Source organism: Stenella coeruleoalba (genome assembly GCF_951394435.1).
Source record: "Stenella coeruleoalba genome assembly, chromosome: 10".
NCBI classification, from domain to species: domain Eukaryota; kingdom Metazoa; phylum Chordata; class Mammalia; order Artiodactyla; family Delphinidae; genus Stenella; species Stenella coeruleoalba.
The window spans coordinates 65,180,217-65,193,881 of NC_137156.1; the positions used below are offsets into that span (position 1 = coordinate 65,180,217).

Below are 13,665 nucleotides of genomic sequence, written 5' to 3' on the forward strand. Positions count from 1 at the left end.
TTTTGATCAAAAAAAAGTTCAACAGAATGTTTTACTTAAGACAACAAAAATTTTTTTAGTCTTAAAGTATTTTGATTAAGAAAGTTAGGAGGATATGTTAGGAAAGTTGTTATCAATAAATCTGCTTTATATTCCCTGTGACATTAATATAGTATCAAAAGTTTAACTTATCCGTAAACAATTCTATTGTAGCAGATGTCCCATCTGGAAAAAAGAAAAGTCTTAAACTGTTAAATACTTTATATAAAGGGCACTGAAATGCCTTCCTTGGGCAATCTACTCTATTTTAGTAATCTTTGTTAAATCCAAAGCATCTTTATTTAAATCATCCTAAAATCTTAAATCTTATTTCAGGGGTAAGCCAAACTTCGGGAAGAAACTTACCTGGGAACTCAATGGCTTATAGATATACTTCACCTTCACAAGGTTTTATCATCTGAAAATCACTCTGAACTATGGATAGCAATATATCTTTCAAAGTTAGGATGAAAGATATGCACCCAGTAATACAAAGCAGGCAGCTTAGGTAGATAAACAAGCTTCCACACTGCTAGTGGACTGAAAACGCAACCTCAGGCAAACAGTTAATCTCTCTGTGCTTCAGCTTCCACGTACCTAAAGTGGTCACCTCCTCTGGACTCCTTTGGCTAGTTGAAGCTCATCCCAGTCAAAAAGTATTCACTCTCCTTTCTGTACTGCTAAGCCAAATGGATCAACAAAGCCTAAAAAAACAGGTTTCTATACTAGTTAATCTATTCATTCATGGAACAAATATTTACTGAGCACCTCCTATAGGCATTCAGAAGACAAAAACAATACAAAGAAGTTCATTTTTAATTTGAAATCACCTGGGTTTTATAAGTAGGTGCCTATGTCTATCTTTTCCACAACACTGTGAGTTCCTTCAAGAGAGGGATTATGTGCAGCCAAAAAAAAAAAAGGCAGAGGGGGGGGGTGGAGACAGGCAGACCTTTGAATTCCAAATTTGCCACTCCTAACTGTAATTCTTAGAGAAGTTACTTAAATCTCCACCCTCAGGTGTCTCTCATGTGGAAAATGAAGTAAATAATATCTATCATTCAGGACTGCTGTGAGGATTTAAGTGACTTATGTTTTAAATGCCTGGGTAAGGTGGATGTTCAGTTGTTCACTGAGTGCATACATAAACCCATCAATAAAAATGCTACTATCAATGTCATGTTTATTTCATTTATTTGCTGAGATTTATGAATTTGAAAACACACTATTAAATGCAACAGAAAAGTTTAGTTAAATCTTATCAATGTGTATACCAGGTAGAGATATATCCTGTACAGAGGAAGCAAAGAACCTTCTGGTATATATTTTCACCACACCAACACCACTCGCAGAGGCTGATAGGATTCTGACTGTCAGGCCCAAGGGATATACAATTCTTAATCTGAGTAGGCCCAAGAAACACACTCTAGCTTTATGAAACTCTGAGAGGTCAAACCTAACTTTAATTTTGTCTTTAAGGCCTCAGGCACACTGAGCCAACATTAGCCTACTGTCTTCAACACTTTGGGACAAATCCTGCAATCAGCCTCACAGCCAGTTCCTCACCCACCCAAACAAACCTCTTAAAGATTATCCAAGCCTAAAGCTGCCCTCTTAAAATTGGGCACAAATAGATGCACAGAGTTTGGAGAGGTAGAAATTACTACTACTGTATTTCCCTTTTTCTTTTCCCTTCCTTGCTATCCAAAGGAATATTCCTCCTATTTCTCTTTGTTAAAGCTACACTGATAAAGTCATACAATATTATATGTCAATTATATCTCAATAAAACTGGGGTATAAAATCCAGACTGGGGGGAAAAATACATTAAGGTATATTAATTTAAGACCCAAAGTACTGGCTGAAGGGCACATGATAAACAATACTTTAATAATATAAATATATTCAACTCCCTTAGCTACTACCAGAAGCTCTACTGCCAACACCAAAAAAGTGACCAATTTCCCATTGTACAAGGGAAAACAATATTCTTGTTTACCTACATGTAAATGAGAAAAAGCTACAATCCCAAATGTGACTGCAAAATTTCAGGGGGGGGGAAAAGTCAAAGAATCAAAAAATATATTGTAAATAAAAATATAAATCGCTTCTCACTTCCTAAAACCTCAGATAAGGAATGGTCATTTCTGAGAGTACCACAATGGAACGCAAAAGCACCCAAGATCCCTGTCCATGCCTAACAACTTCCAAAAGCTGATAGGCTCCACTGCGCTGTACACCCCAAATGAGTAGGTTCCTAGACTATCTTTTCATTCATTCCAACAAATATTTACTAAGCAACTACTAAGAGCAAGGCAATGAGGATCAAACACGTTCCGGGACACGTTGTAGTGAACAGGCTTAACAAGGTCCTTGCCCCAGGGTTATGGTCCACAACGGGGGAAGTAGAGAACTGAAAAGGGTGTTCCGGAAATTTGGGGGCAGAGTATTTTTGGCAGTCTGCGTCCTTACACCTTCTAAGGGAGTCATTCCTAAATAGTTACATAAAGGGGACGCTAAAAAAACATTTGTTATAAACAAGAGGCTAACTTACAACTTTTAATACCACTGACTCAGCGGAACTTACATTCCAAAGGTAGAGCAAACAGGTAAATAAAAATAATCTCAAAAAGTGGTATGGGGCTTCCCTGGTGGCGCAGTGGTTGAGAGTCCGCCTGCCGATGCAGGGGACACGGGTTCGTGTCCCGGTCCGGGAAGATACCATATGCCGCGGAGCGGCTAGGCCCGTGAGCCATGGCCGCTGAGCCTGCGCGTCCGGAGCCTGTGCTCCGCAACGGGAGAGGCCACAGCAGTGAGAGGCCCGCGTACCGCAAAAAAAAAAAAAAAGTGGTATGAAAACAAAGGTGATATGAAGCGGGGTGATCTAACATGAATGGGGTTCTCAGGGAAGGCCTCACATTAGCCACAAGTGAACATTAACTCTTGCACTCCCACTATACATAACCAGAAGTAGTGAAGTAAAAGCCGTCATTTTTTTTTTTTTTTTTTTGCGGTACGCGGGCCTCTCACTGCCGTGGCCTCTCCCGTTGCGGAGCACAGGCTCCGGACGCGCAGGCTCAGCGGCCATGGCTCACGGGCCTAGCCGCTCCGCGGCACGTGGGATCTTCCCGGACCGGGTCACGAACCCGTGTCCCCTGCATCGGCAGGCGGACTCTCAACCACTGCGCCACCAGGGAAGCCCAAAGCCGTCATTTTTTAATATTAATTCTCATGAATACTGTAATTCATTATATTTAACCTGCTGTAACCAACGTCCGAGTACAATCGTCCATAGTCCGTCTTTAGCATATCAACAGCAGATAGTAAAACCTTCGTCACCTCACTTGACTTTGAAGACTAGTCTCTAAACAAAACTTGCCGCTTTTACCCCTCTGGCTCCGACAGTTTTAACAATCATAGCTCACACACCTCAAGCAGCCAACAAAAGAGGAAGATTCACACCCTCCGGGTCGCTGAGCTCGACCTGCTCCTGCAGGAGCAAGCGGGGGCTTTTGCCCGGGGTGCGTGGGCTCCCAAGAGCGGAGCTCGGAGGACCAGTGGAGTACCGTGCGCGCGGACGCCGAGAGCGCACCGCGGGGGCGTGGCGGGCCCTGCGCCTGCCTTTGTTGTCCCTCGTGGCGCGCGGGGGGAGGGGCGGCCAGAAGCCCGCGAGGCCAGTCGCCGCCCCCGGCCCCCGTCTCGTGGCCTTCCGGCCCCTACGAGCGCGCGAACCCACCTTCTTGTAGTGCTTGCCCAGCCAGACCCGCACGGAATCCAGCTGGGACACTGTCTCCGGGCTCTCCCAAAACTTGCTGGTCGGGCCCCCGTCCTTCCGTCGATAAACTGCCAGGCCCGCGGCCGCCGCCGCGCCTCCCAGACCCGCAGCGCCCGCCGTCGCCCCCAGCCCGCCGCTGCCCGCCGCCGCGGCCATCGTCGCCGTACGTCGTCCCCACAGCCCTGCCCGCCCGCCCCGCCCCGGCCCTCGCGGCGTTCCTCGTTCGCACGCGCGCGCGCAGCCGCCACCTCCGCCTCCCGGCACCGCCCAGTCAGCCCCCTTCCGGCGCGGAGAGCCGGCCCCGCCCCTTCTCGGGACCGGCGCCTAAGTGACGAGAGCACGCCCACACGCATGCGCAACACTCTCTCTGGGCGGGCCTAGGACGAGCTCATCCCCCCGCCTCTTCCGCCAGGCTGTAGGACAGTTCACAGTCTCCGCCCCCCAGCTTCGGCTTGTTAGTGTGTGGCTGTTTCCCGGATACCTGCGTCGAATCGTTATGCAATCTTCTACTGCACGGAGGTTCTGTGTTATCGTCGGCCACCGCCGGGGAGAAAAGGGCTGGCGTGAGATGTTCCGAGAGGAGAACCCGTTTAGGGTGTCGCCTGCTGGCGGAGGAACCCACACGCCGGGTGGGAATCTGCGCCTGCCTCGCTTGCCCTCAGACCTAGTGACCCTGTCGTACTTTGTAAACAACCATTTGGGACCACCACCCCTTGCAACAGCTGATCCCCTCTGTCACTCAGGCGCTTTCAAATCATAACTTAAATGTACTTCAGAAAAGTGATCCCTGACCATGCAATCTTGAACAATCATACTCACTCGACATTGTTGGCGTAACACTCACCATGACCTGGTATTTTTCTTATTTTCTTATTGAATACTTTCCACATAAATTGCATGAGAGCCTAGTCTTGACTTGTTCGCAGGTGTACCCTCAGTGCTGAGAACAGTACCTGTTGTCTAACAGATGTTCAATAAATATTTGATGAATGAGTGAATGACCTACAGGGAGGCAGAAGGCAAATAATTTTAAATTATTAACGAAATATGATTGGCCATTATGGGGTTTTGAACTTAATGCTATCTAACCCCTGAACAGCAAGTGACTAATTGCTTGTGAGTTTTTAAGAATGAAGACACTGTGATCAGGGAGGATAGGAGATTTCAAACGCGTGAAAAAACTGGAACAAAGTCTTTAAAGTGTGAAAGCATACTTGGTGAAATTCCTTAAGCCAATGGAGTTGAAGCAGAGATGTTATTTGGGGTGGCAGTGAATTTGGAATATCCTGTAAGCATTAGAAAACCAGCTTGAACAGAGAGAATGACATGACCAGAATTATCGATTAGGAAGTAGCTACTGCAGCAGTGTGGATGATGGAGTAGAGGAAGAAAGGCTGGAGAAAAATGCATGGACAACGAAAGAAAAAATAAATTGGACTTCATCAAAATTAAAATCTTTTGTGCTTCAAAGTATACCGACAAGAAAATGAAAAAACCCACTGAATGAGAGAAAATATTTGCAAATTATATACCTGATAAGAGACATATCCAGAATATAGAAAGAACTCCTACAACTCAATAATGAAAAGAGCAAGAACCCATTTGACAAATTAACTAATAACCAAATGGAATAAACTTGATACAGCAAAATTATGGATGAATCTCACAGATATTATACTGAGTGAAATAAATCTTACCCAAAGGGATATACATAGTACGATTCAATATATATGAAGTTATAGAACAGGCTAAACTCCGAAGTATGGTTCCCTCTGGGGAGTGGAGGGGAAGGAGGGACATGAGGGTGTTTCCTGGGGTGATAATAAGTTGTACTTTGAAATAGATTTGCATTACACAGATGTATACCAATTATGGAATAGTAAAGAAAATTTATGCATTTTACTATAAATTTCCCCTCAAAAGAAAAGAACAGTAAACAAATACTGAACACTTATTCAAAATATGCATGCTAAAGTGGTTAGCGGTGAACTGTACCTTTCACACAGTTCTCCAAACTACAAGCTAAATTCACATAGCAATCTATCAAAAAGTATTTTTATTGCTCAACAGGTGAAGAGTTGATTAGGTTTCTTCAATTTTGAGGCAAAGAAAAGAATTGGAAACTGTATGATTGATGCCAGTTGTTACAGTCATTAGCTTTCTTGGTTTCTGGGAAGGATACCAAAAGGCTTCTCTAAAATGTATCAAAGACTAGGGTTTAGCAAATATTTTCTATAAAGTGTCAGATAGCAAATGTTTTAGGCTTTCAGGCCATATGTTCTATGTCACAACTACTCAGCCCTACCATTGTAGCGCAAAAGCAGCTCTAGACAATACATAAATGAGTGAGCATGGCTGTGTTCCCAGTAAAATTTTATTTACAAAAACAGGTAGCAGGGGCTTCCCGGTAGCACAGTGCTTAAGAATCCGCCTGCCAATGCAGGGGACACGGGTTCGAGCCCTGGTCGGGGAAGATCCCACATGCCGCGGAGCAACTAAGCCCGTGTGCCACAACTACTGAGCCTGCAGTCTAGAGCCCACGAGCCACAACTGAGCCCATGCGCCACAACTACTGAAGCGCACACACCTAGAGCCCGTGCTCCACAACAAGAGAAGTCAGTGCAATGAGAATCCTGCGCACTGCAACGAAGAGTAGCCCCCGCTCAGCAATGAAGATCCAACACAGCCAAAAAAAAAAAAAAAAAACAGGAGGCAGTTTCTGTTTGGGATGATGAAAATGTTTAAGAGATGGATAGTAGTAATGATTGCACAAGATTGTGACTGTACTTAATGTCACTGAATTGTGCACTTAAAAGTGGTTAAAATGGTAAATATTATTATATATTTTTTACCACACAAAAAAAAGCATATGTGGCAGGCCAGATTGGGCCTGTGCCATAGTTTGTTGACTCCTGACAAAGACTATTATACCTATTACCTTTAACTTAGAAGCATCTTGTTTAAATCAATTTACTCAGATCTGCTTGAGAAAATCACAATATTGCTTATTTCATTGAACTTTTACAATATTTTTGGTAAAATACTTTTATCACAAGGATTAGGTTTATTTTCAGCTAGACCTTAGAGCCAAACATTTAGCTTATTCAATTTATGGAAAATGTCTGTCATATAACCTAATTGACAAAGCCAGTCATTATTGTCAAATCAGCAAAAAAATTGTTTTTGTCAGAAAAAGTCTTACTTCATTTTTCAATTCATATAAAAGTGTTAATATTTAAGTCAAGGAATAATATCAAAGCTGCTGAGGAATAGATTCCATAACATTTTATTAGATGATTATTAAGAGCAGTCTGGTCAAGATTGAAATGATTTAGATCTAAAACAATGTATCCATTTTTATAAATTATAAAAAACAAGGTAATACACTTATTAAATCAGTTATCAAAAACCTCCCAACAGAGATTGGGATTGATATATATACACTAATATGTATAAAATAGATAACTAATAAGAACCCACTGTATAAAAAAATAAATAAAATAAAATTCAAAAAAAAACAAACTTCCCAACAAAGAAAAGCCTAGACTTGATGGCTTCAATGGTGAATTCTACCAAATATTTAAAGAAGAACTAACATCAACCGTTCTCAAACTTTTCCCAAAAAACTGAAGGGAGGGAACACCTCTAGACTCTTTCCATGAATCCAGCATTACCCTGATCCCGAAACCAGACAAAGTCACTACAAGAAATATCACTTATGAATACTGATAAAAAATCCTCAACAAAATACTAGCAAACCAAATTCAGCAGTATATTACAAGGATTTTACACCAAAAGAGATTTATTCCTGGAATGCAAGGTGGTTCAGCATACAGAAATCAGTGTAGTACAAGACATTAAGAAAATAAAGGGAAAAAACACATGATATCTCAATTGATGTAGAAGAATAATTTGACATAATTGAACACATTTCCATGATCTAAAAAAAACCTCAAAACTAGGAATAGAAGGAAACTATCTCACTATAATAACAGAAAAACCCACAACGAACATCATACTCAATGGTGAATGACAAAGTTTTCCTCTAAGATCAAGAGCAAGGCAGAGATGCGTGCTTTCACCACTTCTGTTCAACATAGTACTGGAAGTTCTAGCCAGAACAATTAGGCAAGGACAAAAAATAAAAAGCATCCAAATTGAAGGAAGAAGTAAGATATCTGTTTGCAGATGATATGATCTTATACATAGAAAGCCCTAAAAATTCTACAACAAAACTTGTATGACTAATACATGATTTCAGCAAAGTAGCAGGATGTAAAGCCAACACACAAAAATCAGTTGCATTTCTACATATTAATAATGAGCAATCTGAAAAGGAAATTACAACAATTTCATTTACAATAGCATCAAAAACAATAAAACACTTAGGAAGTAACCAAGGAGGTAAAATAATTGTACAATGAAAACTATAGAACATCAATGAAAGAAGTTAAACAAGACATAAATGAATGGAAACATATCCCTGTTCATGGATGGAAAACCTAATAACTTTAAAATGTCTACAATATGAAAAGAAATCTACAGATTCAATGCAAACTCTATCAAAATCCCAGGGATGTCTTTTGCAGAAATAGAAAAACCCATCCTAAACTTCATGTAGAATCTAAAATAAACAAACAAAACAAAACAAAAGTTTAAAAAAAAGAATAATTTTGGTGAACTCAACTTCCTGACTTCAAAACTCATCAAAACAGTGTGGTACTGGCATAAAGACAGACATAAAGATCAATGGAAAGGATAGAGAGCCCAGGAACAAACTTTTCTGTGTATGGTCAAACGATTTTTTTGACAAGGATGCCAAGACCGTGCAATGGGGAAAGGACAATCTTTTCAACAACTGATGCTGGTTAAACTAGATAACTACATGGAAAAGAATGAAGTTGGACCCTTACCTCACACTGTATACAAAAATTAATTCACAATGGATCAAAAACCTCAATATAAGAGATGAAACTATAAAATTCTTAGGAGAAAACATAGGGCAAAAGCTTCATGACATTGGATTTGACAATTATTTCTTGGATATGACACCAAAGACAATGATTTATTGGATGTGATATCAGAGGTGCAGGCAACAAAAGAAAAAGTAGACAAATTGGACTTAATGAAAATTTTAAAAATTTTGCATCAGGGGCATCCCTGGTGGCGCAGTGGTTGAGAGTCCGCCTGCCGATGCAGGGGACACGGGTTTGTGCCCCGGTCTGGGAAGGTCCCACATGCCGCGGAGCGGCTGGGCCCGTGAGCCATGGCTGCTGAGCCTGCGCATCCGGAGCCTGTGCTCCGCAACGGGAGAGGTCACAACAGTGAGAGGCCCGCATACCGCAAAAAAAAAAAAAAAAAAAAAAAATTTTGCATCAAAAGAATATCAACAGGGACTTCCCTGGTGGTCCAGAGGTTAAGACTCTGGGCTCCCAGTGCAGGAGGCCTGGGTTCAATCCCTGGTCGGGGAACTAGATCTCGCATGCTGCATCTAAGAGCCCGCGTGCTACAACTAATAGATCCCTCATGCCCCAACCAAAGATCCCACGTGCCACAACTAAAGACACAGTGCACCCAAATAAATAAATAAGTAAATAAATAAATATTTTTTAAGAAAAGAATATCAACAGAGTAAAAAGGCAACCCAGAGAGAGGGAGAAATATTTGCAAATCATATAATGAAGGATTTATATCCAGAATACATCGTGAACTCCTAAAACTCAGCAAGAACAAAAAAATTCAAAAATTGGCAAAGGATTTGATTAGACAGTTCTCCAAGGGAGATATGCAAATGGACAATAAGCACATGAAAAGGCGCTCAACATCTTTAGTGATCAGAGAAATGCAAAACAAAAGAATAATGATGTACCACCTTAACATTCATTAAGATGGCCACTATTAAAAAACCCCAGAAAATCATAAGTATGGACAAGGATGTGGAGAAATTGGAATGCTTGTGCACTGTTGGTGAGAATGTAAAATATTACACTCACTGTGGATGATTCCTCAGAAAATTAAGAATAGAATTACCATGTGATCCAGCAATTTTACTTCTCGATATATACCCAAAAAATTAAAAGCACGGTCTTAAAAAAATAAAAATAAAATAAAATAAAAGCAGGGTCTTGAAGAAATATTTGTACAACCACGTTCATAATAGCATTATTCACAGTAGCCAAAAGCCAAATATCCATCCACAGATGGATGAATAAGCAAAATATGATACATACAATGTAATATTATTCAGCTTTAAAAAGGAAGGTGATTCTGACATATGCTACAACATGGATAAACTTTGAAGATATTATACTAAATAAAATGACAGTAACAAAAAGACAAATAGTGTACGATTCCACTTATGCGAGGCACTTAGAGTAGTCAAATCTTTCTTTTTTTGTACGCGGGCCTCTCACTGTTGTGGCCTCTCCCATTGCGGAACACAGGCTCCGGACGCGCAGGCTCAGCGGCCACGGCTCACGGGCCCAGCCGCTCCGCGGCATGTGGGATCTTCCCGGACCCGGGCACGAACCTGCGTTGCCTGCATCGGCAGGCAGACTGTCAACCACTGCGCCACCAGGGAAGCCCGAGTAGTCAAATCTTAAACACAGACAGTAGAATGGTGATTGCCAGTGACTAGGGAGAGGAGAAAATGAGGAGTTATTGCTTAGTGAGTATAGAGTTTCAATTTTACAAGATGAAAAGAGATATGAAGATGGATGGGGTAATGGTTGTACAACATGATGAATGTATTTAATATCACTGAACTGTACACTTAAAAGTGATTAAGATGGGACTTCCCTGGCGGTGCAGTGATTAAGAATCTGCCTGGGGCTTCCCTGGTGGTGCAGTGGTTGAGAGTCCGCCGATGCAGGGGACATGGGTTCGTGCCCTGGTCCGGGAAGATCCCACATGCCGCGGAGCGGCTGGGCCCGTGAGCCATGGCTGCTGAGCCTGCGCGTCCGGAGCCTGTGCTCCGCAACGGGAGAGGCCGCAACAGTGAGAGGCCCACGTACCGCAAAACAAACAAAAAAAAGAATCTGCCTGCCAATGCATGGGACACGGGTTCGGGCCCTCGTCTGGGAAGATCCCACATGCCATGGAGCAACTAAGCCCGTGTGCCACAACTACTGAGCCTGCAGTCTAGAGCCCACGAGCCACAACTACTGGGCCCACGCACCACAACAACTGAAGTCTGCGCTCCTGGAGCCTATGCTCCACAACAAGAGAAGCCACTGCAGTGAGAAGCCTATGCACTGCAACGAAGAGTAGCCCCCACTTGCTGCAACTAGAGAAAGCCCATGCACAGCAACGAAGACCCAACACAGCCAAAACTAAATAAATTAAATATTTTAAAAATTAAAAAAAAATGATTAAGATAGTGAAGTGAAATAAGTCAGAGAAAGACAAATACCGCAGGATCGCCCTTACATGCAGAGTCTAAAAACAAAAACAAATACAAGCTCACAGATACAGAGGACAGAGATTGGTGGTTGCTAGAGGTGGAGGGTGAGGGGTTGGAGAAATGGGTGGAGAGGGTCAAAAGGCACAAACTTTGAGTTATAAAATAAATAAGTCATGGGGATGTACTGTACAGCATGGTGACTATAGTTAATAATACTGTATTGCATATTTGAAAGTTGCTAAGAGAGTAGACCTTAAAATTTCTCATAATAAGAAAAAAATTTTTGTAACTATGTAAGTTGATGAATATTAATTGGACTTATTGTGGTGATCATTTTGCAGTTATACAAATATTGAATCAAGTTGTACACCTGAAATTAATATGTTATATGTCAATTATATCTCAATTAAAAATTTTAAAAATGGTTAACATGGTAAATTTTATGTGTATTTTACCACAATTAAAAATTTGGAAAAAAAGAGATGAGACCAACAGGGACTTCAAATATTGAATTTATTAGATATAATCCATAAAACCACTATGCTTTTTTTCTCTTTTTTCTCTCAGCTTTATTGAGATATAATTGACGTATAAAATATATTAATTTAAGGTGTACTATGCTTTTTTTTTTTTTTTTTTTGCAGTACGCGGGCCTCTCACTGCTGTGGCCTCTCCCGTTGCGGAGCACAGGCTCCGGACGCGCAGGCTCAGCGGCCATGGCTCACGGGCCCAGCCGCTCCGCGGCATGTGGGATCTTCCCGGACCGGGGCACGAACCCGTGTCCCCTGCATTGGCAGGCGGACTCTCAACCACTGCGCCACCAGGGAAGCCCACTATGCTTATTTTTAAGAAATAAAATATAAGTTTGAAACCTTCATCCAAAAATTTGAAAATTGTTAGAAGTGATAGGTTTGAAAAAGAGCCAATGAGAAAATATAATAAATGAAATTATAAGCTCACTGGACATATTGAGCAGTAGATTGGACATAGCAAAAGAATCAGCGAACTAAGGAGATAAGTCAGATAAAATAAGTCTTGAAGTTCAGAAAGACCAAAAAATGGGAGGCAGGGGGCAAGGGGGACAGGGTAAGAAAGAAGATACAGTGAGAAGTTCTAATATACAGGGAACTGGAGTCACAGAGGATGAGAGAGAGAGAGTAGAGGCAATAACCAAATAATGATTGAGAGTTACCTAAAAATGACTACAGATATTCATAGATTCAAGAAGCCTAACAAATCCCAAGCATGATAAATAAAAAGAGATTCTCTATTAGATTTATTTTAGTAAAACCGCAGAAATTCTAAAAGATGTACATCAGAAGAAAAATGATTCCTGATTTGCAAAAAGGAATGAAGGGCAAAGGAAGTGGTAAACAGTGGGTAACTCAATATTTACTGCATAAAACAAAGTGTGTCTTGTGGGGTTTTAAAATGTAGAATTTAAATATTTAACAAAAATAGTACATAAGTTGTGAGTGGAGAAATGGTAGTATTCTAAGAAGGAAGGTAAAGATACTGATTAACATTAATATTTGAAAATTAATGATGCACGTTTAATTTCTACTGAACCAGTAGAAGAGTAGAGACTTGTATGTCATCCATAATAGTAGAGTTAGAAAATAATAGGCAATAAAATAGTGGAATTGAGTATAGGGACAAATGAAAAATAGAAAACGGAATGGTAGCTCCCGCCCAAAATTTATCAGTAATTGCATTAAAATTCTTAGAACCAAAAAGGCTTCACTTAAAAAAAAAAAAAAGGCTTTACTTAAAATGCAAAAATTTCAGATTGGATTTTTAAAAACTAAATATTTCTCTTTCTCTCCCTCCTCTTCCCTTCCTATCCTGAACAATTTATTCCAAAAGCTATTAGGTGAGCATCTGTTTGCACAGGGAAGGAGGCTATGGCAGCCCAGATTGGGGTGTCACAGTCTGAGCCTGGTGAGAAGGGCATCCACATGGTGATTGAGGGGCTGTCCCTTCTGAGATGTCGCAATCCAAGAATAGTTAGGAGGGCATCCATGTGGCAGCAACCCATCACAGGATGTCAGGTCCCAAATGTGGTAAGGAGAGTGCTCAGGACACAAAGGAGCAACGTGGCATGAGGTATCAGAGCCTAGGTGGAGTGAGAAGGGATTTCACATGGGAGAGCTGCCTGGCATGTTTGATCAGAGCCTGAGACAGGTGAGGAAAGCCTCTCCACGGAGAGAGCAGCCTGGCATGAGGTGTCAGAGCCTGAGGGATTTTTTTCTTTTCTTTTTTTAAATAAATTTATTTATTTTATGTCATTCATTTTTTTATTTTTGGCTGCGTTGGGTCTTCATTGCTGCGTGCAGGCTTTTCTCTGGTTGCGGCGAGCAGGGGCTACTCTTCATTGCGGTGCGTGGGCTTCTCATTGAGGTGGCTTCTCTTGTTGCGGAGCACGGGCTCTAGGCGTGCTGGCTTCAGTAGTTGTGGCACACGGGCTCGG

General features: G+C 41.5%; 1 protein-coding gene across 3 annotated transcripts in view; it reads right to left on the bottom strand.

The window, feature by feature from the left end:
* SMARCC1 (SWI/SNF related BAF chromatin remodeling complex subunit C1) overlaps positions 1-13,665 on the bottom strand; it is a gene marked incomplete at its 5' end in the record, with an annotated part of 203,228 nt that overhangs the window by 175,754 nt on the left and 13,809 nt on the right. For 2 of the 3 annotated variants that reach the window (XM_079933950.1, XM_079933949.1), the window contains one exon: positions 3,755-3,949. The exons of the other annotated variant lie outside the window; for it this stretch is intronic. In XM_079933950.1, the coding sequence (XP_079790076.1) occupies positions 3,755-3,949 (195 nt within the window). Of the gene's footprint in view, positions 1-3,754; positions 3,950-13,665 lie in introns of those variants that run through there. 3 annotated transcript variants of the gene reach the window in all.